At 39.4% G+C, this 23,502-nt stretch overlaps 1 protein-coding gene across 1 annotated transcript in view; it reads left to right on the plus strand.

Moving 5' to 3' along the window:
• Positions 1 to 788: 788 nt before the first annotated feature.
• Positions 789 to 23,502, plus strand: part of LOC135464667 (integrator complex subunit 9-like) — a 42,483-nt gene continuing 19,769 nt past the window's right edge. Inside the window, 12 exon segments of the mRNA XM_064742157.1 lie at positions 789 to 885; positions 2,326 to 2,447; positions 3,612 to 3,701; positions 5,110 to 5,154; positions 6,366 to 6,477; positions 8,293 to 8,473; positions 9,358 to 9,418; positions 10,571 to 10,613; positions 10,896 to 11,024; positions 14,898 to 14,953; positions 15,504 to 15,653; positions 20,704 to 20,790. Of these exon segments, the coding sequence (XP_064598227.1) occupies positions 789 to 885; positions 2,326 to 2,447; positions 3,612 to 3,701; positions 5,110 to 5,154; positions 6,366 to 6,477; positions 8,293 to 8,473; positions 9,358 to 9,418; positions 10,571 to 10,613; positions 10,896 to 11,024; positions 14,898 to 14,953; positions 15,504 to 15,653; positions 20,704 to 20,790 (1,173 nt within the window).

Genomic DNA, 23,502 nt, shown 5'->3' on the forward strand with positions numbered 1-23,502 from the left:
AACAAGGAGGCACATTACATGCACTCTAAGGATTCCTTCGTTGTCATATGGACTGAAAAATGAATGACTGTTAAGTACGATGTTAAACCCCAAACACCTCACTCACTCACTCACTCACTCTGTGCAGTATAGTTTCTCAGAATGTTTCTGGATATTTCTTGCTGAGGGAGTTGAAAAGGTTGAAGGATTAGGATAGAGAGATCACTAAGATCTGCTTCTTTCTTCGAAAGATTTTAGTTTTTATCTCTGATACAGCTTCCAATTACCACCGTCGTTATATGTATTTTTTCTTTGAGACATGCACTAATATGCAGGAAACTAAAATAAGATGCCTATGGGGATGCAGTTAGGAGAATGTGTTTTGACTCTAGCATAATTTGATCTGAACATGTGTATCATGCTGGATAGCCAATCAGAAATGTTAACAAGATACACTAAATCATCAGAAAGGTAATCAGTAAGTGGAAGGTCCTGTCAGCAACCTGCGAATGGCCAAGGGTTTTCCCCAGGCTCTACCCGGTTTCCTCCGACCGTAATGCCAGGCGCTGTCGTATAAGTGAAATATTCTTCGAGTACAGTCGTCTAAATACCAATCAAATAAGTAAACAAATATGAAACCATTGTTAAAGGTAATGATAAAGTTACAGTTTGCTGAAAGAATGACATCAGAATTATCGGTGCAAAGCATTTTGGCTAATTTATGTTTTTTTCTTGACTTGTTAATTTATTGTGTTTTTTTTTCCATTGTCGCATTCATTGTTGTTCTTTGTTTTCATGTTAGACAGTACATGGAAGAGCTTGTTTCTTATATGGAAAGAAGTTCACAGACAATGGTGGCAACAAAGTGGAAACAAGAAGATGTTTTAAAGTAAGAATTTATCTAAAGTGATAACAACAAGTTATTTAAGTCACATGAGTACATGGGAAGGTCTGCCAGCAACCTGCGGATAGTCGTGTGTTTCCGCCCACCATGATGTTGGCCACCGTCGTATAAGTGAAATATTCTTGAGAACGGCATAAAACACCAAATAAATAAATAAATAAATAAATCACAGGAGTCATGAGTTCAATCCCAGCCTTGGGCAGGGAATTTTTTACATTCTTTCACTCTAATTATTCATTGGACGATCAACGCTCCTAATGTGGTGTTTTCACAGTCTAATATTGGCTGAAGACTTCTTGACTTTCACCAGTATGCTGTGTGCATATCTGTGTCACGCATAGGAAAGTTTGTCAGTTACTTGCCAAAGGTCAGTGGTTTAACCCAGGTCTCTTGTTTCCTCCACTTATAAAACTGACTGCCATTGTGAAAGTAAAAAATCTTCAGTATGGCATTCAAAAACAACCAAAGGAATACATGAATAAAGCCCATGCAATCAAATGTAAATGGTCAGTGAAATGTATGGTCAGTGAAATGTATGGTCAGTGAAATGTATGGTCAGTGAAATGTAAATGGTCAGTGAAATGTTTGGTCAATGAAATGTAAGGTGAATGAAATGTAAATGGTCAATGAAATGTAAATGGTCATTGACATGTATGGTCAATGAAATGTATGGTGAATGAAATGTAAATGGTCAATGAAATGTATGGTCCATGAAATGTATGGTCAGTGAAATGTATGGTCATGAAATGTATGGTCAATGAAATGTAAATGGTCAATGAAATGTACGGTTCATGAAATGTGTGGTCAGTGAAGTGTATGGTCAATGAAATGTATGGTCAATGAAATGTAAATGGTCAATGAAATGTATGGTCCATGAAATGTATGGTCAGTGAAATGTATGGTCATGAAATGTATGGTCCATGAAATGTGTGGTCAGTGAAATGTATGGTCCATGAAATGTGTGGTCAGTGAAATGTATGCTACATGCAGGTGATTATTAATGGATAAATGAAAAAGCACTAATGTTTTTTTTTATTTTTGAGGCATATTTTATGTTTCTTAATAACCCCTCCAGTTTAGACATGTTTTCTGTCAATGGCCGGGAACATTCTGAAATGACGTTGGTGAACATCAATGAACATACTTGGAATGTGAGAGCAGGTTAGCTCCCTTGCTTCGGGTTCTCTCCTCGTTAAAGTTGTTTTGACAGCTATCACTGTTGACATCACCATGGTATCTACTTAACTCCAGCCCTGATGCAGGAAAAACTGTTGTTTTAAGACATGTCTACGCTCCGAGATGATAGCTGAGAATTTTTTTTGTATTTTAATAAGTTGGACCTCATCACATACTCTGTATTATTAAGAAGTAAAAACCAAGTCTATTGACGCATCATTGAAGCTTTTCTAGACCAAACCCTGACATTGTTGTTGTTGTTGCAGACATCTTCCCCCCTCCTCTCAGAGATGCCGTCAGACCAACTTTGTGGAGGAAATGCTACTCCATGCACGATGTCAATGCTTCATTGTCCAAAGTCCAGCTTGTGGGATTCAATGAGAAAAAGGTTGGGTTATTGTTGGGAAAATAAGGCTTTATACAACTTTCATACAACTTGTTTTACAGTGTACAGATAATGATTTGGATAGGTTATCAGGATTTGTCAGCTTGAAAGAAGTGATTTGATTTATTTGATTGGTGTTATATGCCATACTCAAGAATATTTCACTTGTACGACAGAGGCCTCCATTGGGATGGCGGCAAGATCTTGAGAGGAACCAGAGAGGAAGCCAGCATGAGCTGGACTTGAACTCACATTGATCACATTGGTGAGAGGCTTTTGAGTCATTGTGGTGCTCTAGCACGCTAACCACTTGGCCACGGAGGCCTTTTGAGAGAAGTGATGGGGAACCAGTATGAAGTACAGATTGAATATCAGGATAGTATAGCTGACAATAAGCCGAGTCAGCATTTCAGGAATCGTGCAAATTTCACGCAGATTGAGACAAGACAGGGTTGGGGGCTCTCGCTAACTATTGCTGCTGAAAGGTGTGATTTTGTGGCAGCAGCTTACAGTGCCTTTAGGCCGACAGACCCGGCTGTGTGAGATGTGTGTTCAGCTTAGAAAGTACTGTAAAATCAGTGCCGTTAGGTCAACAGACCCGGCTGTGCGAGATGTCTATTCAGCCTAGAAAATACCGTAAAATCAGTACCGTTAGGCCGACAGACCCAACTATGCGAGATGTGTATTCAGCTTAGAAAGTACTGTAAAATCCTTGCGGTTAGGCCGACAGACCCGGCTTGGTGAGATGTGTATTCAGCCTAGAAAGTACTGTACAATCAGTGCCGTTGGGCCGACAGACCCAACTATGCGAGATGTGTATTCAGCTTAGAAAATACTGTAAAATCAGTGCCGTTAGGCCGACAGACCCGGCTGTGTGAGATGTGTATTCAGCTTAGAAAGTACTGTAAAATCAGTGCCGTTAGGTCGACAGACCCAGCTGCGCGAGATGTGTATCCAGCTTAGAAGGTACTGTAAAATCAGTGCCTTTGGGCCAACAGACCCAACTATGCGAGATGTGTATTCAGCCTAGAAAATACCGTAAAATCTTGTTTATTAGCTGCGTTAGTTTTTAGTGATGTTGACTGTTTCAGGGAGAACTGGTCTGTTGAAACTTTTCACCAGAATGTCCTGCAGATAATAGTAATCTGTCTTCATCCGTTGTTTCAGAGCATCTTTGGCTCGCTGGACGTGTTGGCCTCTAGTTCCGGGTTTTGTCTGGGCAGCTCTAACTGGATCATCCAGTCTGAGTATGAAAAGGTCAGGTTTGGAAAAATTCCCGCTGGTCAAGTAGTATAATGGGTAGTTCTGTCAGACCTATTGAGGTCTGTGATCAAAATGACGTTTAGTGTTTGAATCTGGCAGTTCGGGGATTTGACTAGCTTTTATAACTGGGGATTTTGGCTACATTACCTCGTTTTTGAAGTGTTCTTTGTTCTGTAACCTTTTTTTTTTTTTGAAGAGATATGAAGTAGGTGTGTGAAATGTGGTGTAGGTTTTATCGACTGAAACATTTTTGGCTGAAATGGCACCAAATAAAGCCATGCCAATTTAATTTTTCATTTCACAGGCCGAATGAATCTGAAATAGTTCTGGCTGAAATGGCACCAAATAAAGCCATGCCAATTTAATTTTTCATTTCCCAGGCCGAATGAATCTGAAATAGTTCTGGCTGAAATGGCACCAAATAAAGCCATGCCAATTTAATTTTTCATTTCACAGGCTGAATGAATCTGAAATACTTCTGGCTGAAATGGCACCAAATAAAGTCATGCCAATTTAATTTTTCATTTCACAGGCCGAATGAATCTGAAATAGTTCTGGCTGAAATGGCACCAAATAAAGCCATGCCAATTTAATTTTTTGTTTTACAGGCCGAATGAATCTGAAATACCTCTGGCTAAAATAGCACTCTACAGTGTTCCCAGATAAAACCATGCCAATTTAATTTTTTGTTTTACAGGCCGAATGAATCTTTTTATCAATGTTTGAGGCGGGTATAATAATGAAAAGTAAACAGAAAAATCATCAAATTTGTGGGAAATGTGGACTGTCCCAGCAGTTGTTAGTGTTAAAGACTTAGTTATGAGATCAGAAAGCCATGAATAAGAGGTCAATCATTAAGAAAAATTATGAAGATCCAACAGAATGAAAACGTGGCTCACCCATAAAACACAAAATAGAATTGGTGTAGCCTAAAGTCTTTTGGCTTAAAATTACAAGAAAACGAGAAGAAAGTCTCATGTTGATAGCCATTAAAACAACACTAGCCCAGCAACACATAAAACTAACATAACTTTAGTGATGTAATGGTTGAAGCATTCACCTTGAAGTCAGGGGACAGTGGATCAAACCCAGGTCTGGTCATGCCAAAGACTTTAAAAATGGTAACCGTTGGTGCTCGGCACTGAGATATTAGAACAAAGAAACAGGACTGGTGGGCAAACAGCCAGTGTAATGTGCATGGGTGGGGTGTCATGTCTGGTGTCTTAGGTATGGTTCTTCAGTGGTGACTGATTAGACATACCTTATGACTCATCATCTTACGATTGAAAAATTAAGTACGACTTAAACCCACAAGCATATATACATTAGTTTGAAACCAAATTTAAAGATTTATGATTCATTGTTTGTTTTGATTCATTCATTTTTTGGTATTTTCCTATAGATATGTTATGTGTCTGGGTCATCAACGCTTACAACACACCCTAAGGTAAGTTCTGCCCTTGTATGTACAATGTACATATATCTGTAAGAGTGCTTTTGTTTTTGATTTTTTGTGGTTTTTTTGTATTTCAAGGCAAATATTGATATATTAATATTAATTGATGTATAAATTGATTTGAGATGAAAATGGAGCTGTGTTAGAATTAAAAACGAAGACGTAATGTGCAGCGTATTGTCTAAGATGTTGAAATCTCTCTCCAGCCTACAACTGTGTGCATTCTTTCAAAGTTATATAGTCACCATTCCAGCTATCAGTGGCCAAGTGGTATAATGGCTCCTTCTGAACGTCAGCCATCTCTGGTTTCTTTTTAGCTTTTAGTCAAGGAGTTTTTCAGGTACTTGGGTGTGAGGGGTGGCAGGGCCATATCCAAACTATTAAACAAAAAACATGATGGTTTACCATTGAAAAGTTAAGTTTTTCTTTCATTCACAAACTTGAAATCTCGTAGAAATCATCATTTTCAGTTCCAATTTTGAAATTTGTTTTCCCTGGGGTTTACTCAGTTTCCTCAAACCTTTAACCTTCAGGCCATCATATATGTATCTAGAGAGAAAGTTATACTGTTTGTAAACATGATTTTGTGCATGCAACTCCTTGTAAAGTACTGTTTACAGTGTATATCTTCCCCTCTACATCCAAACTGTTAGGCCTCCCTTGCTGAGGTGGTTAGAGTGTCTACACGGCACAATGGCCCAAGGGCTTCTCACCAATGCTGTCACTGTGAGTTGAAGTCCAACTCATGCTGACTTCCTCTCCGGACATAGGTGGAAAGGTCTGCCAGCAGCCTGTGAATGGTCGTGAGCTGACAATTCCTGGTATTTCATTCCCCAGCGGGCACTGAATGTTTTATTATGAAGAGTAAAAAGTGTTCTCTGTTAGTTGGTACTTTAAATCCCTGAAACTGCACATCAATAATGGAGCTAGCCTCGTTCCTGTTGTCAACTTCGCAGACAAACACGCCAGGCTTCCCCCCGGGCTCTTCCTGGTTTCCTTCCACTATAATGCTGGCTGCCATCGCATAAGTGAAATATTCTTGAGTACAGTGTAAAACACCAATCAATTAAATAAATAAATGAAATAAATAAGTAATAAAAACATACCGCACAGATTTCCATGACTTTTTCATATAAATCTTTTCTATGACCTTACAACAAAATTTGGACCAGTCATAGCTGGTATATTGCTTGTTTTTTCAGCCAATGGAACAAGCCCCGCTGCGGAACAGCGATGTCCTTATCCTGAGCTGCCTGACCCAGACACCACTGACCAATCCGGACTCCATGATAGGAGAGTTCTGTCTTAATGTGGGTCAGTGTCTTTCCAAGTAACGCTCAAAAGCTATACATAAACTATGTGATTGTGGAAGTCTTTTTCTTTTCATTTATGTCTGTCAAGCAACGAGCAGTTTTGTAATGCAAAGTGAGGTCAAAGTTCAGGTTAGCATGATCTGATAAACCATTAAAAACTTTGTCAGGAAACAGTTCTGTTTAATTTTTTTACGTTTTTTTTTTTTGTTCTTTTTGGTGTATTGCAGACTCATTCAGCAAAAGTGGTAGCTTCACCATTTGCTGATTGGACCTTACCAGTGATCTCACGAGCTCAAAGCTAGCATTGATTGATTTATTTATTTATTTTCTTGATGTTTTATGCTGTATCCAAGAATATTTCACTTATACAATAATGGCCAGCATTATGGGGAGAGGAAAGCGGGCAGAGTCCAAGGGGAACCCACTAGCATCCGCAGGTTGCTGGCAGACTTTCCCACGTATGCCTGGCAGGAAGCCAGCATGAGCTGGACTTGAACTTACAGCAACAGCATCGGTGAAAGGTTCCTGGGTCATTGCGCTGTGCTGGCACGCTAACCCCCACGGCCACCAAGGCCCCAGCTAGCAGTGAATATTTACTTAAACTCTGTTTTGCAGGCAAATACATGTACTATAGTGCTTTTCCCGTTAGTCCAAGATCGCTGTGACGCTGGCTTTGGCAAAAGTTTGTTAGGCCACATTGGCCTCAAACCAGCATCAGAGCGCGCTGCATTTAAAAACCTGATGTAGTTACCTGCCCTTGACAAATATGTTGAGGCTGTCAATAGGACAGATCTCTTTAAGCATCACTGACTGCGAGAAATCCCGGGCCCACGTATAAATAACTAAGCAGTGTTGTGATTGCAATAAAAAGACGGACCTAGTGTCTAGAAACCTCAGACTGTGGAGATGTACTTGATGGGTAATGTTTATCTCAAATGTTAGTCCCGGCCGCAGCATCAGATTTTTGTCACAGTGCTCCCAGACATTAGTTGAGGGCCATCCTTTAGGAACAAAACTTTTGCCAAATGTCAGAGTAGTTTCCTGTGTGTTAGTCTGCCAACAATATTGTCGATATGACAAAAGCCATCGTCCATTAGTATGCATTAGTGACAAAGTTATCTCCCCTATATCTTTTCCCCATTTTCGTTTTGAGGTACTTTCCATAGGTGCTGACTATTGTGTAACCGACAACTTTAGCACTCATTTTATCTATACTGTCAAATAATGCTTTGGTGGATGCATGTTAGTATTTTTCTGGATTGAACAGCTTCAGCATTGTGCAACACAAGGCCCATGCCTGTATGTGTTGATGATTTTAACCCAGGAGATTTGTTACTTGCAGGTGCCTGACACTGGGCGGTGGTTGAATCCAGGCACTCCGGGATTCCTCCGTCTGTAAACTTGACCGTCTTCACATAAATGAAACGTTCTTGATGGATTAACCACCACTTAGAGCATTTAAGTAAATAAATAAATAAATAAATAATTAAATAAATAAATAAATAAATAAATAAATGTACCCTACTTCTTCAACTTTTTCAACTGCCTCTGCAACCAACACTCTGAGGGAACTATGGGATGTAGATAAACTATTTGCACAGTTTTATGAAGCTTGCATCTTTAAATCATAAACAAATCATTTTTAGTGTCATTTATTTTATTATTATATGCATAAATTCCACTGAACAAAGTGCTTTAGTGGTTGAAAAAGTTGAAGATTTACAGTAGGTAAAGATCAACTTTGGTGGAGTGATTTTCTGTCTGAAAACTGTTCACACTGTATTTAACATGCTGGTGCTCTGTTTACTTTTTCCAGCACTGACAATAAAAAACGGCGGTAATGTGCTGGTACCCTGCTACCCCTCGGGGGTGACCTTTGACCTGTTTGAGTGTGTGTCCGGGCACATGGAGAGCTGTGGTTTAGGGCAGGTGCCCATGTACTTCCTGTCCCCAGTGGCTGAGAACACACTCGCCTACTCCAACATCTTTGCTGAATGGTGAGTGACGTCGTCCAACTAAAAGTTTGTCCATGATGACTAATTTATAGCATACGCATTTTGCCTGATTCTTAGAAAGGTGTTTCAGATTTGTGTTAGAAAAATGTAACTTTTAGCACTAAAATGAATATTTATTTGCCTCTAAAGAAGGTTCACACACCAGCACGGCACAATTAACCCAGGGGCCTCCCACCAATGCGGTTGCTATGAGTTCAAGTCCAGCTGGCTTCCTCTCCACCCATACCTGGGAAGGTCCGCCAGAAACCTGCGAATTGTTGTGGGTTTCCCCCGGGGTTCTGCCTGGTTTCCTCCAACCATATAATACTGGCCGTCATCGTATAAGTGAACTATTCTTGAGTACGACGTAAAACACCAATCAAATAAATAAATAAATTCTTTACTTTGACTCTTCATGTCTTTATGACTAGACTCTGTACTTTAACTGTTTATAGAAAGACAGACTGCTGGCTTAACTCACACCAAGCATACATTTTGACTCGAAGACCACAAGGGTTTTTCTGCTGTCTCAGATCGTAACAGTTTCCACACAAATATCTTAAGTCCGAATACATGTTCGTGACTGGCCTGAGTGATGTGAGCACAGACAATCGAGACAAAATGTCAACATAAATCTAAATTTTCATCCTCTGTCTGCCACAGTTTTGAAATTACGATCGACAGTGTAGCTTTTCGGGTATAAGGGAAACTATACCACTGGCTAATTGTTGAAGTACTTCTAGACTGACCATACCAGAGATAAACAAGTGGTGACTGGGGTCAGTTTTTAAAAAAAATAGAAAGTGTTCATTTGTCCAAAACTTTCGTCATTTTCATGAAAAATAAGCTGTCATACATGTAGTGACGTGCATTCTCCAATGATCCAGGTGTTCCCAGGGTAAACAGTCTAAGGTGTACCTGCCTGAACCACCATTCCCACATGCAGATGTAAGTAATACCATGGCTAACACCACAGGTGCACACTTAGTGTATGATGTGTACTTGTGGTGTACACAGCATAATGTACCTGTGATGTACACATGATGTATACTGTGTACATGTTGTGTACACATTATTGATATTGTGCGCCTGTGATGTAAACATTATGTGTATTGTGTACTTGTGATCTACACATATTTTTTATTGTGCACCTGTGGTGTACACATTATGTATATTGTGCACCTGTGGTGTACACATTATGTGTATTGTGTGCCGGTAGCGTACACATTATGTATATTGTGCACCTGTGGTGTACACATTATATATATTGTGTGCCTTTGATGTACACATTATGTATGTTATGTACCAATTGTGTACACATTTTGTATATTGTGCACCTGTGGTGTAAATGTTATGTATATTGTGCACCTGTGGTGTAAATGTTATGTATATTGTGCACCTGTGGTGTAAATGTTATGTATATTGTGCACCTGTGGTGTACACATTATGCATATTGTGCACCTGTGATGTAAACGTTATGTATATTGTGCACATGTGGTGTACCCGATTGTTGTAGGTGTAGATGGGGATCAGTTGTGGACACATGTGCAGGCTGTGTACCAGTGGTTTACACATGTCCATTGTCCTATCTGTGGCATGCGGAAAGGTCTGCCAGCAATCTGCAGGTTGATGGTCATGGGTTTCCCCTGGGCTCTGCTCGGTTTCCTCTCGCCATAAATGCCGACAGTCATTGTATAAGTAAAATATTCTTGAATATAACAGAAAACCCCAGTCAGATAAGTAAATAAAGGAATATGTACATTATGTGTAGTAGAAAGCAGTGTGAAGATTTTCAGTGGCATGCTACATGCTCTTTGAATAAATGTTTTCTGGCTGTATTACATGTTTGTGTATATTTTAGCAGACATTGCACTATCGACAGAAGGCTACCAAACAAACTTTTATTGTGCTACTTTTGTAGTGTCACTTTAATGGAATATTTTGATAAATCTGATTGCTGTAATCCTTCCTACGTTTGCTGCTGCAGGCATATGTTCATTCTTCAAGATAGTATGACCTCATCATTTTGCAAACCGTGCCCAATTAACTTTTAAATTAATGATCCTTTGTTTGTCAAATTTTGTTTTTATCCAATTTCAGTTGGTGTCAAATGGAAGGCTTAGACCATTCACAAACATACATGGTAAGATGGGTTTTCACAGAACTTTTAAGCTTAATCATTTTAACCAAAAATGAAAAATAATTTGTCAGAATTTCGTAGTAGAAGTTCATTTATAGAGTTACAGGGCACATGAGAAAAAAGATAAAAAAATCCATTTAGGTCTGTCTCAACCCCTCTTCCAGAGTAACTCGAGTTTAAATAACTCATGTTTTTTCTTTTAAATTTGTAATCCTGTTTCCACAGGCACAAATACAAATGTTGTTTGTGTCATTTGGGTGGGTCTTATGTTTTGGCTACTTTCAGAGGGTCTTACAGGGAACTTCAAACAGCCCTGTATTGTATTTGCTGGTCACCCATCACTCAGAGTAGGGGATGCTGTGCACTTCATAGAGCTGTGGGGCAAGTCCAGCGGAAACACCATCATATTTACAGGTGAGTTTAGAAGCAGGTGACAGGATGATGAGTTCCAGCGGAAACACCATCATATTTACAGGTAAGTTTAGAAACAGGTGATTGAAAAACAAGTCCCAATAGAAACATATTTACAGGTGAGTTTAGAAACGGGTGACAGGATGATGAGTTCCAGCAGAAAGACTATCATATTTACAGGTAAGTTTAGAAACAGGTGATTGAAAAACAAGTCCCAATAGAAACATATTTACTGGTGAGTTTAGAAACAGGTGACAGGATGATGAGTTCCACCAGAAAGACTATCATATTTACAGGTAAGTTTAGAAACAGGTGATTGAAAAACAAGTCCCAATAGAAACATATTTACTGGTGAGTTTAGAAACAGGTGATTGAAAAACAAGTCCCAATAGAAACATATTTACTGGTAAGTTTAGAAACAGGTGATTGAAAAACAAGTCCCAATAGGAACATATTTACAGGTAAGTTTAGAAACAGGTGATTGAAAAACAGGTCCCAATAGAAACATATTTACAGGTGAGTTTAGAAACAGGTGACAGGATGATGAGTTCCACCAGAAAGACTATCATATTTACAGGTAAGTTTAGAAACAGGTGATTGAAAAGCAAGTCCCAGTAGAAACATATTTACTGGTGAGTTTAGAAACAGGTGACAGGATGATGAGTTCCGCCAGAAAGACTATCACATTTACAGGTGAGTTTAGAAACAGGTGGTTGAAAAACAAGTCCCAATAGAAATATATTTACTGGTGAGTTTAGAAACAGGTGACAGGATGATGAGTTCCACCAGAAAGACTATCATATTTACAGGTGAGTTTAGAAACAGGTGGTTGAAAAACAAGTTCCAACAGAAACATATTTACTGGTGAGTTTAGAAACAGGTGACAGGATGATGAGTTCCACCAGAAAGACTATCATATTTACAGGTAAGTTTAGAAACAGGTAGTTGAAAAACAAGTTCCAATAGAAACATATTTACTGGTGAGTTTAGAAACAGGTGACAGGATGATGAGTTCCACCAGAAAGACTATCATATTTACAGGTAAGTTTAGAAACAGGTGATTGAAAAACAAGTTCCAATAGAAACATATTTACTGGTGAGTTTAGAAACAGGTGACAGGATGATGACATATTGAACAAAAGCACCTTTATATTTACAGGTAAGTTTAGAAACAGGTGACACAAATGTGAAATTACCGGTCCTCAGTTGGTAGAGCCTATTTGGTAGAGCGTCTGCTTCGGGAGGCGGTAGATCAAGGGTCAATCCTGGGTCAAGTCACACCTAAGTCCTTGAAAAAGGAAGTTGTAACTTTTCGCTTGGCTTTCAGCTTTAAGGGGATAGTGCAATGACTGAATGACCCATATCAGTAGAATGGCTTGGGCGGGGCAACTTACTTGCTTTTGATAAATCATCTCAGTGAAGCAGCACTAAATAAAAGAGTGATGGAAAACCGTCCTGCAACATGGAGGCACTTTAAGGATTCCTTCGTTGTCATATGACTGAAAAATTGTTAAGGGTGACATTAAACCCCAAGCACTTACTCACTCACTCACTCACTCACTTAAAGGTGAAATCCATCAGGAAAACAAGCATAGCATATGTACAGGTAAAATGTTAATAGGTGACAGAAAAATGACCTCCAGAAGGAACATCATCATATTTTACAGGTAAGTTCAGAATCAGGTGACACAAGTGTGAAATCCTGCATGAATACCATCAGATTTACAGGTGAGTTCTCAAGAGATGACAGTAACAAGACATCCATGAAAGAAAAAACCAAAAAAAAAACAAAAGAAAAATAATAACAAAAAATAACATCAAAAAAACAGCATATTTCATGCACGTGACAAAAATGTGAGGTCTGGTGAAAAGACGTGATTTTACGACTGATACAAATGGTGAGTGCAGTAACAAATTTATGTAAGGTGTGGTGAAAACATCATCAAACTTACCATTTCATGTAGTACAGGCTGATGGACAGGGTCATCAAATTTAGTCAGACGTGAGATCTAGCGAAAGCATTGTTCATTTTGCAGAAATTTGAGATCTTGTAAAACCACTATCAAATTTTTATAGTACTGTGTAAAGTAAATAAGATATAAATGGTGAACAGGGTACCAAATTTATGGAAATGTAAGATCTGGTAAAAGGACTATAAACTTTACAGGTGAGTGTAATAAAGAAGATACAAATGATGAACAGAGTACCAAATTTATGGAAATGTAAGATCTGGTATAAGGACTATCAACTTTACAGGTGAGTGTAATAAAGAAGATACAAATGATGAACAGAGTACCAAATTTATGGAAATGTAAGATCTGGTATAAGGACTATCAACTTTACAGGTGAGTGTAATAAAGAAGATACAAATGATGAACAGAGTACCAAATTTATGGAAATGTAAGATCTAGTATAAGGACTATCAACTTTACAGGTGAATGAAATAAAGAAGATACAAATGGTGAACAGCGTACCAAATTTATGGAAATGTAAGATCTGATATAAGGACTATCAACTTTACAGGTGAGTGTAATAAAGAAGATACAAATGGTGAACAGAGTACCAAATTTATGGAAATGTAAGATCTGGTATAAGGACTATCAACTTTACAGGTGAATGAAATAAAGAAGATACAAATGGTGAACAGAGTACCAAATTTATGGAAATGTAAGATCTGGTATAAGGACTATCAACTTTACAGGTGAATGAAATAAAGAAGATACAAATGGTGAACAGCATACCAAATTTATGGAAATATAAGATCTGATATAAGGACTATCAACTTTACAGGTGAGTGTAATAAAGAAGATACAAATGGTGAACAGCATACCAAATTTATGGAAATGTAAGATCTGATGAGCGGAAATGTTGGATCTTAGAAAACACTATTCTAATTGCTTGTACATGTACAGGTGGACACAGAAGATCTGACAGAAATTTCTGATAGTAAAAGGAAGCTAAAGTATGAAATAAGGTTCATCATACACACAACCGTAAACTATGTGTAAAAACACTTTCATTTTTTTCTCAAGATTTTTTAACACTTTTTAAGTTAAAAAGCATTTAAATATTTGATAACTGTGGCGGGCTTTATGACATATGCTGATGGTATCTAGGAACTCTGATGTCACATCATCTTTTTTCCCTGAGGTTCACCAGGAGGAAGGAATTTTTGGGAACATTATTTCAGTAATCTTTCACTCATGGGTAAAAAGAGTTAGTCCAACATTCAGTGTCGTGACTAGAGTTGGATAAACTCTCTGTGATCTAAGAGTTCCTAACATCTGATATTATATTTCATAAAGCCCACCTTAGAATTCAGATGGCTGAACGCCTTTGACACTTTTAGCAAAAATCTAAAAAAAATCTTAAAAATAATTGAAAGTACATTTATGCACAGTTTTAAGTGGTCTATTTAGTGATGCCTTCTTCAATTTTTAGAGGTCTTTTCCTTTAAGGATTTATTCGTGACAAAATAATGGTATCACTATGGCCAGAGAGCTCAGAACTCTTTCATGTAGCTGAGGGTAACAAAATCTGTAATCTGCCGTGCACCTCTAATCCTGTCAGAAATGTGTGTCTGGTGTTCGTGATTACATTTACTGCTCTGTGGGTCTCTGTAAAAAGTTATTGAATGATGGAGAGGAAAGTTTGTGAACTATAGACGTTCCTGAAGGAAAGGGTTGTCACTTGTGCCTCTTGAACACGGCGGAGACAAGTGATTGGAAAATCAAATGTTAGCAAAAGTTAGTTACCTAGCATTTGATAATTTGGACATTACACATCTATAGTTATCCGGTATATAAAATTTATACAAAAGTGTAAGTGAGTAAAATACTAAGTACTATCATCATAAACTGATACGTTTCTTTACAGAGCCAGATTTTCCATACTCGTCTGCTCTAGCTCCTTTCCAGCCTCTGGCCATGAGGGTGAGTTCAATTTGCTTGCTGCTATTTTTGTGATAACCTATTTTACTCTAATTCTTCAACCTTTCCTCGTGTTTGCAAGGTGTTTATCAGGCATATTTTGAAGGCATATTGTGTGTAGAATGATAAAATTATGGCTTTATCTGAAGACCTGAAATTGGCAAATCCAACCAATCTACGGCCGCAGAGGAAATCCAGCATGAGCTGAACTTGAATTCACGAAGACCACATTGGTTGGAGGGCTCCTGAAATCTCCCACCCCCTTCCACACATACAAAGACATTTAGACAATCATAAGAGGTGCCGAAATTACAGGATACGCTAAAAAAGGGAAAAAAAATACGGAAATTCCCGTTATTTGTTTCTACTGACCGTGCAAAGTAATTTTGGTGCTAACATGTTTTATATAAGATACAGTGTTAATATCTGGTTTCTTAATATTTTAAAATATTAGCCTAGTATTTATAAGTGCTGAAATTAGGCAGCTATATTATGGCTCTGAAATATGTTCTACGGATTGTCTTGTTATTCATTTTTTTTTTCTTTTGGCCAGGTGTGTTGCTGCCCAATCGATACCAGTCTCAACTTCAGTCAGGCGAACAAGTTGATCAAAGAGTTACGTCCCTTGAACCTGGTTGTAGCTGAGAGTTACCTGTTCCCACCTGTGCTTCAACCTCATAGAACAGATCTTACTATTGAATGGGTAAGCCCTAAGATTTACCTGTGTTCATTTAGTCTGGGATTATTATCTGCGCTCGCCCATAAAACACAAAAGAAAATTGGTGTGTTTTAAATATTCTAAGTATTTTAAGGAAATTAACTGAGAGAAAAAATAATAAGAAAGAAATTTCATTTGAAGCTCAATAAAAATATTACAGTCTATGGGCCCTTTTTTGAAGCGTTGGTCAGGTTGCTGAAAAACTCCGAGAGGAAGATATATTTAGTGATGCCCTCTTATACTGTACCTGTAGTCCTACCCCCTTAGGTAAGGCACTTGTCTTGTTATGCAAGAAATAAACATACTTCCTGATTAAAAACCTGAGAGTTTCCTGGGTGAGACTTTTACCCAGGAAATCCTATCTACACTGTCGGCCAATCAGAATTGATTCTCTATCCCTATCCCTGACACCGATAAGAAAGAAAACAAAAAGTCATGGAAGAAGAAAAAGATATGTGAGCCTCACTTCGTTGTGATAAGTAGTCCCTCAGATTAGTACCTCTGGAGGGTAATTGAGATTTGCCATGCGAAGACGAGACAGGGGATGTAATGTGTTAATTTGGTGGCACCTTTTGATGTTGACAACTGATTCCTGTAACCTTGTGTAAAGAATCTCAGGTTTTGTGCCATTTTTTGCCTATGGAGTAAAGTTTCCTGTCAAACCGTTGTTTTGAACTGTATAACATTGGGCACCAGCTTAGACCATGTATTTTAAGCGACATTTCCCTGTTTAAACCCAATATGAGCCATGGCTTAGTGTTTCATGTGGTTATTGTGGTACATTTGCACTCCTTGCTTTGTGCTACATTATGAATGAGGCACAAATACTGTGCACAAAAAATCAGAAAACTTAATAAATCAGTTTCTTTGTAAATAAATAATATTGCCTAACAGTGCCATAACACATACATGTAGCCATCATAATTTATGTGAAAGTTCAAGTATATACATCTACTGTAACCAGGTGTAGTGTGGTGTTACATCTACTGTGACCAGGTGTAGTTTGGTGTTACATCTACTGTGACCAAGTGTGGTGTGGTGTTACATCCACTGTGACCAGGTGTAGTTTGGTGTTACATCCATTGTGAACAGGTGTCGTGTGGTGTTACATCTACTGTGACCAGGTGTATTGTGGTGTCACATCTACTGTGACCAGGTGTCGTGTGGTGTTACATCTACTGTGACCAGGTGTCGTGTGGTGTTACATCTACTGTGACCAGGTGTCGTGTGGTGTTACATCTACTGTGACCAGGTGTAGTGTGGTGTTACATCTACTGTGACCAGGTGTCGTGTGGTGTTACATCTACTGTGACCAGGTGTATTGTGGTGTCACATCTACTGTGACCAGGTGTTGTATGGTGTTACATCTACTGTGACCAGGTGTATTGTGGTGTTACATCTACTGTGACCAGGTGTATTGTGGTGTTACATCTACTGTGACCAGGTGTATTGTGGTGTTACATCTACTGTGACCAGGTGTATTGTGGTGTCACATCTACTGTGACCAGGTGTCATGTGGTGTTACATCTACTGTGACCAGGTGTCGTGTGGTGTTACATGTACTGTGACCAGGTGTAGTGTGGTGTTACATGTACTGTGACCAGGTGTCGTGTGGTGTTACATCTACTGTGAACAAGTGTCGTGTGGTGTTACATCCACTGTGACCAGGTGTAGTGTGGTGTTACATCTACTGTGACCAGGTGTCGTTTGGTGTTACATCTGCTGTGGCCAGGTTATTGTGGTGTTACATCTACTGTGACCAGGTGTAGTTTGGTGTTACATCTACTGTGACCAGGTGTATTGTGGTGTTACATCTACTGTGACCAGGTGTATTATGGTGTTACATCTACTGTGGCAAGGCGTACTGCGGTGTAACATCTACTGTGACCAGGTGTCGTGTGGTGTTACATCTACTGTGACCAGGTGTCGTGTGGTGTTACACACATGGATATGAAGGATAATGGATAATATTTAATTAATATTAAAAGACAGAACAACAAATAATATAACCGAAGTTATTCAGGAAGAGGGGTAAAGCGGAAACAGGGGGCCTCCGTGGCTCAGTTGGTTAGCACGCTAGCATAGTGTAATGACCCAGGAGCCTCTCACCAATGAGGTGAGAGGCTCTTGGGTGCCTTCCTTTCCGGCCATACGTAGGAAGGTCTTCCAGCAACATGCTGATGGTCGTGGGTTTCCCCCGGGCTCAGCCTGGTTTTATCCCGCCATAATGTTGGCCGTCGTCGTATAAGTGAAATATTCTTGAGTACGGCGTAAAACACCAATCAAATAAATAGATAAATAAATAAATAAATAAAAGAGAAACAGAGCTAAATGGCCAGTGAGCCATTTTTTCTGATATTCTTGGTAACTGAAGAAATTAGTATTTACTCAGGAATTTGTAGGTGGCCATAGGGAATGCACCGTGTTAAACAGCTGGAAATATAGGGAATGCACCGTGTTAAACAGCTGGAAATATGGGGAATGCACCGTGTTAAACAGCTGGAAATATGGGGAATGCACCGTGCTAAACAGCTGGAAATATGGGGGTTGCACCGTGCTAAACAGCTGGAAATATGGGGGGTTGCACCGTGCTAAACAGCTGGAAATATGGGGGTTGCACCGTGCTAAACAGCTGGAAATATGGGGGTTGCACCGTGCTAAACAGCTGGAAATATGGGGGTTGCACCGTGCTAAACAGCTGGAAATATGGGGGTTGCACCGTGCTAAACAGCTGGAAATATGGGGAATGCACCGTGTTAAACAGCTGGAAATATGGGGGAATGCACCGTGTTAAACAGCTGGAAATATGGGGGAATGCACCGTGTTAAACAGCTGGAAATATGGGGGTTGCACCGTGCTAAACAGCTGGAAATATGGGGGTTGCACCGTGCTAAACAGCTGGAAATATGGGGAATGCACCGTGTTAAACAGCTGGAAATATGGGGAATGCACCGTGTTAAACAGCTGGAAATATGGGGAATGCACCATGTTAAACAGCTGGAAATATGGGGGAATGCACCGTGTTAAACAGCTGGAAATATGGGGAATGCACCATGTTAAACAGCTGGAAATATGGGGGAATGCACCGTGTTAAACAGCTGGAAATATGGGGAATGCACCGTGCTAAACAGCTGGAAATATAGGGAATGCACCGTGTTAAACAGCTGGAAATATAGGAATGCACCGTGTTAAACAGCTGGAAATATAGGGAATGCACCGTGTTAAACAGCTGGAAATATGGGGAATGCACCGTGCTAAACAGCTGGAAATATAGGGAATGTACCGTGTTAAACAGCTGGAAATATAGGGAATGCACCGTGTTAAACAGCTGGAAATATAGGGAATGCACCGTGTTAAACAGCTGGAAATATGGGGGTTGCACCGTGTTAAACAGCTGGAAATATGGGGGGAATGCACCATGTTAAACAGCTGGAAATATGGGGAATGCACCGTGTTAAACAGCTGGAAATATGGGGGTTGCACCTGCTAAACAGGTGGAAATATGGGGGTTGCACCGTGCTAAACAGCTGGAAATATGGGGGTTGCACCGTGTTAAACAGCTGGAAATATGGGGAATGCACCGTGTTAAACAGCTGGAAATATGGGGAATGCACCGTGTTAAACAGCTGGAAATATGGGGGTTGCACCGTGCTAAACAGCTGGAAATATGGGGGTTGCACCGTGCTAAACAGCTGGAAATATGGGGGTTGCACCGTGCTAAACAGCTGGAAATATGGGGGTTGCACCGTGCTAAACAGCTGGAAATATGGGGGTTGCACCGTGTTAAACAGCTGGAAATATGGGGGTTGCACCGTGCTAAACAGCTGGAAATATGGGAGTTGCACCGTGCTAAACAGCTGGAAATATGGGGGTTGCACCATGCTAAACAGCTGGAAATATGGGGGTTGCACCGTGCTAAACAGCTGGAAACACAATGTGGTGTCTTTCACACCCCATGTTCAAAGACAAACCAAGCTTCCACTAACATAAAGTAGAAACAGCTGTGCTCTGAGGCTATAGATATAACTCACGCCGGAATGATCAAAATTGATCATGTGATGGCGGTTTTGATATTTCTCAATGCGTGTGATTTTTCCTTTACACTTTGGGCTATGATATCTGGGTTGTGCATCACAAAGACAAAAATGCTTTTTAAGTTTTATGTGGGATAGTTTATCAATGTATTTATGAGTGCAAATTTGCTAAAGTGTCATTTTATACTGATGTCTCTTTATGTCTGTTTTTTAATGTCTATTTTGTATCGGATCCACTTGTTTCCTGTTTCAGTGGCGAGTCTAACACTTAGAGGCATAACATGCACAATTTGGATGCAATCTTTCACTTTTGAATGTAAAAAAATATGTACGATATATGTTCACAACTGCTATCTTCACAAAGAATTTTGTGACATGTCAGGTGTCACCATTTACTATGATCTGTATTTATTTTAAATAAATCCCGAGAGAGTTCTGTTCATTGTAAGTCATAAGTAAAGAGAATAAAAGAATAAATTAAAGAAAAATGGGACATTAAAATCATCTAAATGTAAAAACTAATGCACTTTGAAGTTTATCCTTGCATATGTTAGTTTGTCCGTCAGACACAAAGTTAAAATCTTCAGGCCCATATCTATTCACTCAGCGCAAGCCAGCAGGAGATCCAGTATCATCCTTCCATTTTGGAAACAGGTTTATTCAAATTGTGAACCTGATTTGAATGTGGCACTGATTTTTAATGAATTAATTATCATTTCAAAGAAGCCTTAAAATGTCTGTTCAAATGTAACAGATCAAGACAGCAGTCTATTTATATCTCCTGTCCTCCTAGGGCAAAGCTTAATTTATGAATCTTTGGCTTTATATTTTATGAAATGTATATATTCTTGCTGTTATTTTCAGTCAGTTTCAAACAAAAATAAAAAGAAAAATTGACCTGTGTTACATTTTTATAACATATATTTTCAGCATATTTTCAGTCATATACATTTAAACTGGTGTTGCCTTTTCTTTTAAGCTTCATGTTATATTATTTCCAGGAGCCATCGCCGCTGACCTACAAAATGGGGGAGGTGGTCTCCTTGCCTATCAGGAGGAAGTTTGAGCGAATTGAAATCGCCCCTGAGGTAATACAACTGTTTCCTGAATGGAATCCAAATTTGGCTGATTTGCTTTTACTCCTCAGCTGATTTATTGACTGGGAATATTGTTACTATTGTCTATCTTTCCATCTGTCTGTCTCTCTCATTATTTCATCTTTCTCTCTGTCTGTCTGTCTGTCTGTCTCCTCTATCTCCTTTCTCTCTCTACTTCTCTTGATCTGTCTGTCTGTCTCTGGCTCTCCGTCTCCTCAATCTCTCTCTCTCTCCCTCTGTTTGTCCCCATCTGTCTGTCTCTCCTCTACCCACTCACTCTCTCTTTTCTCTTTCTTGCTCTCTCGATCTGTCTATCTGTCTCCATCTCTCTATCTCCTCTCTCTATTTATCTCCTCTTTTTCTTTCTCCCTCTCTTGATCTGTCTGTCTGTCTTTGTCTGTCTTTCTATCTGTCTCTCTCTTTCTCTCTCCTCTATCTCCTCCCTCTTTCTCTCTCTCTCTGCCTGTCTGTCTGTCTCTTGTTTCTGTTCCTGTCTGTCTGTGTGTCTGTCTCTCTCCTCTATCTCCTCTCTCTCTCCCTCTCACGATCCGTCTGTAAGTTCGTTTGTCCACAGCCGCTTTCTCTTGAACTATTGGAACCAGAGTTTACAAACCCAGTTGTAAATGACGTAAAATTTCAACCAGGACTAAGTTGCATATTTTGCGCAGTTCTGTATTGTTTCATTGATCTTTTGATGTTTGTTTGGATGGAGTGGGAATATTCTAATGGAAAGACATAATTTTCGGCACCAAAAGTCATATTATTAGACATTTATTTGTCTTTGAAGATATACTTTTTGGGGGGGAAATTTAAATTTTAACGAAACATACGAGGTCAGAGTGATCGGGAAGAACCTTACCAGTACTAATCACAGAACCATGGAATTTTGCCTTACAACATGTACAAAGTATAGGTGTCGCTTATATGGTGCTCTGAGTGTACCAATAACAAAGAAAGCAGTATCTTAAGAAGTACTTTGGGTATTGAGATCAGGGTTGACACACATGTAGAGTACACTAAGATGAGGGGTGTATTCCATCATTGACTCCATGTGTACATATTAAATACCCTATATTACTGAATTCCTGGCTTAGCGTACTGTCTTTTAGAATCAGAGTTCAACAAAAGGTTAGGAGTGGTTTCTCAAAAAGTACTGCATGTTTTAAGCTCGGACCACACACATATGTAGAGCACAATAGCACGATGGGGATATTTCACTGTTGATTCCATGTGTACATATTAAATACCGTAAAGTACTGAATTCCTGACTTAGTGTGTTGTTTATTAGAATCAAAGTTTAATTGGTTTATTTATTTGATTGGTGTTTTGCGCCGTACTCAAGAATATTTCACTTATACGACGGCGGCCAGCATTATGGTGGGTGGAAACCGGGCAGAGCCGGGGTGAAACCCACGACCATCCGCAGGTTGCTGACAGACCTTCCCACATATGGCCGGAGAGGAAGCCAGCATGAGCTGCACTTGTAGAATTAACAAAAATTAACAAAGTTTAACAAAATGTTAGGGGTGGTATATCAAACAGTACAATGTGAAGTTTTACATACTTATAAAGCACAATGTCACAACTGGGATGTTCCTTAGCTGATACTCTGTGTGCATATTAATTACTGTAAACTACCAGATTCATGTTTTTCAGTTCTTTAAGTATTGTGCAAATGTTTTGCATTCATATGCCTCTTTGGTAGCCTTTTTACCAAATCTTAGTTTCAAAAACAACTGGTTTGTTAAAGTTCAATTATATATATAAGCCAACAACTGACTTGCCATTGTTTACAGTTGCATGTAATTCTGCATTATTCAAGATTATTTCTCTTACATGACAACAGTCAGCATTATGGTGGGAGGAAACCGAACAGAGCCTAGAGTTGCGGTTTGCATGTTGAATCTAGTTTGTCATGTCTCAAGCATCGCTATCAGTCCCGGTGTCACGAGCATTGGTGTCAGTCCCGGTGTCTCGAGCATCGGTGTCAGTCCCAGTGTCTCGAGCATCGCTATCAGTCCCAGTGTCTCGAGCATGGGTGTCAGTCCCAGTCTCGAGCATCGGTGTCAGTCCCGGTGTCGAAGTACTGCTAGAGCAATGTCATCAAGATTATTAGAGTTGGTGTCTTGTACTGCGTGTATTGAGCTGAAGTTTTGCATACATATAAAGAGTTCAATGACAAGATAGAATGTCTCATCACTGATACTCTGTATGCATATTATTTACTGTAAATTACCAAATTCACGACTTCATTACTTTTAGGCCTGAAGATTTGCATTCATGTGTCTCTTACAGGTGAGCTCAGTTGGCCTAAAGTGAGGAGGTTTGTCAGGTACTTGCCAAAGGGCTGGTGGTTTTAATGATATATGTACTCTTTGGACTGCCTCCACCCATAAGACTACCGTCCTTAAACACTAGTATTCAGTGGCAATGTGGTCACGATATGGCTGAAATACCCCCTGATGTGGTGGTCAGGCATAATCATTCATTCATTGGCAATGAATATTTGTTTATATTATGTTTTTTTATGTAAACATAAGTATACTCCCACAAAACCTGGCTCCCTCACTGATCCTGTGTGAGAGGATCTCCTCCCACCATAGTGCTGGCCGTCGTCCTGTAAGTGAAATATATTTAGAGCAGCAATCAAATAAATAAGTTCAAATCCAGCTTGTGCTGGATACCTCTCTGGCTGGGAAGGTC

The sequence above is a fragment of the Liolophura sinensis genome, chromosome 4, assembly GCF_032854445.1.
Source record: "Liolophura sinensis isolate JHLJ2023 chromosome 4, CUHK_Ljap_v2, whole genome shotgun sequence".
Classification (NCBI taxonomy): domain Eukaryota; kingdom Metazoa; phylum Mollusca; class Polyplacophora; order Chitonida; family Chitonidae; genus Liolophura; species Liolophura sinensis.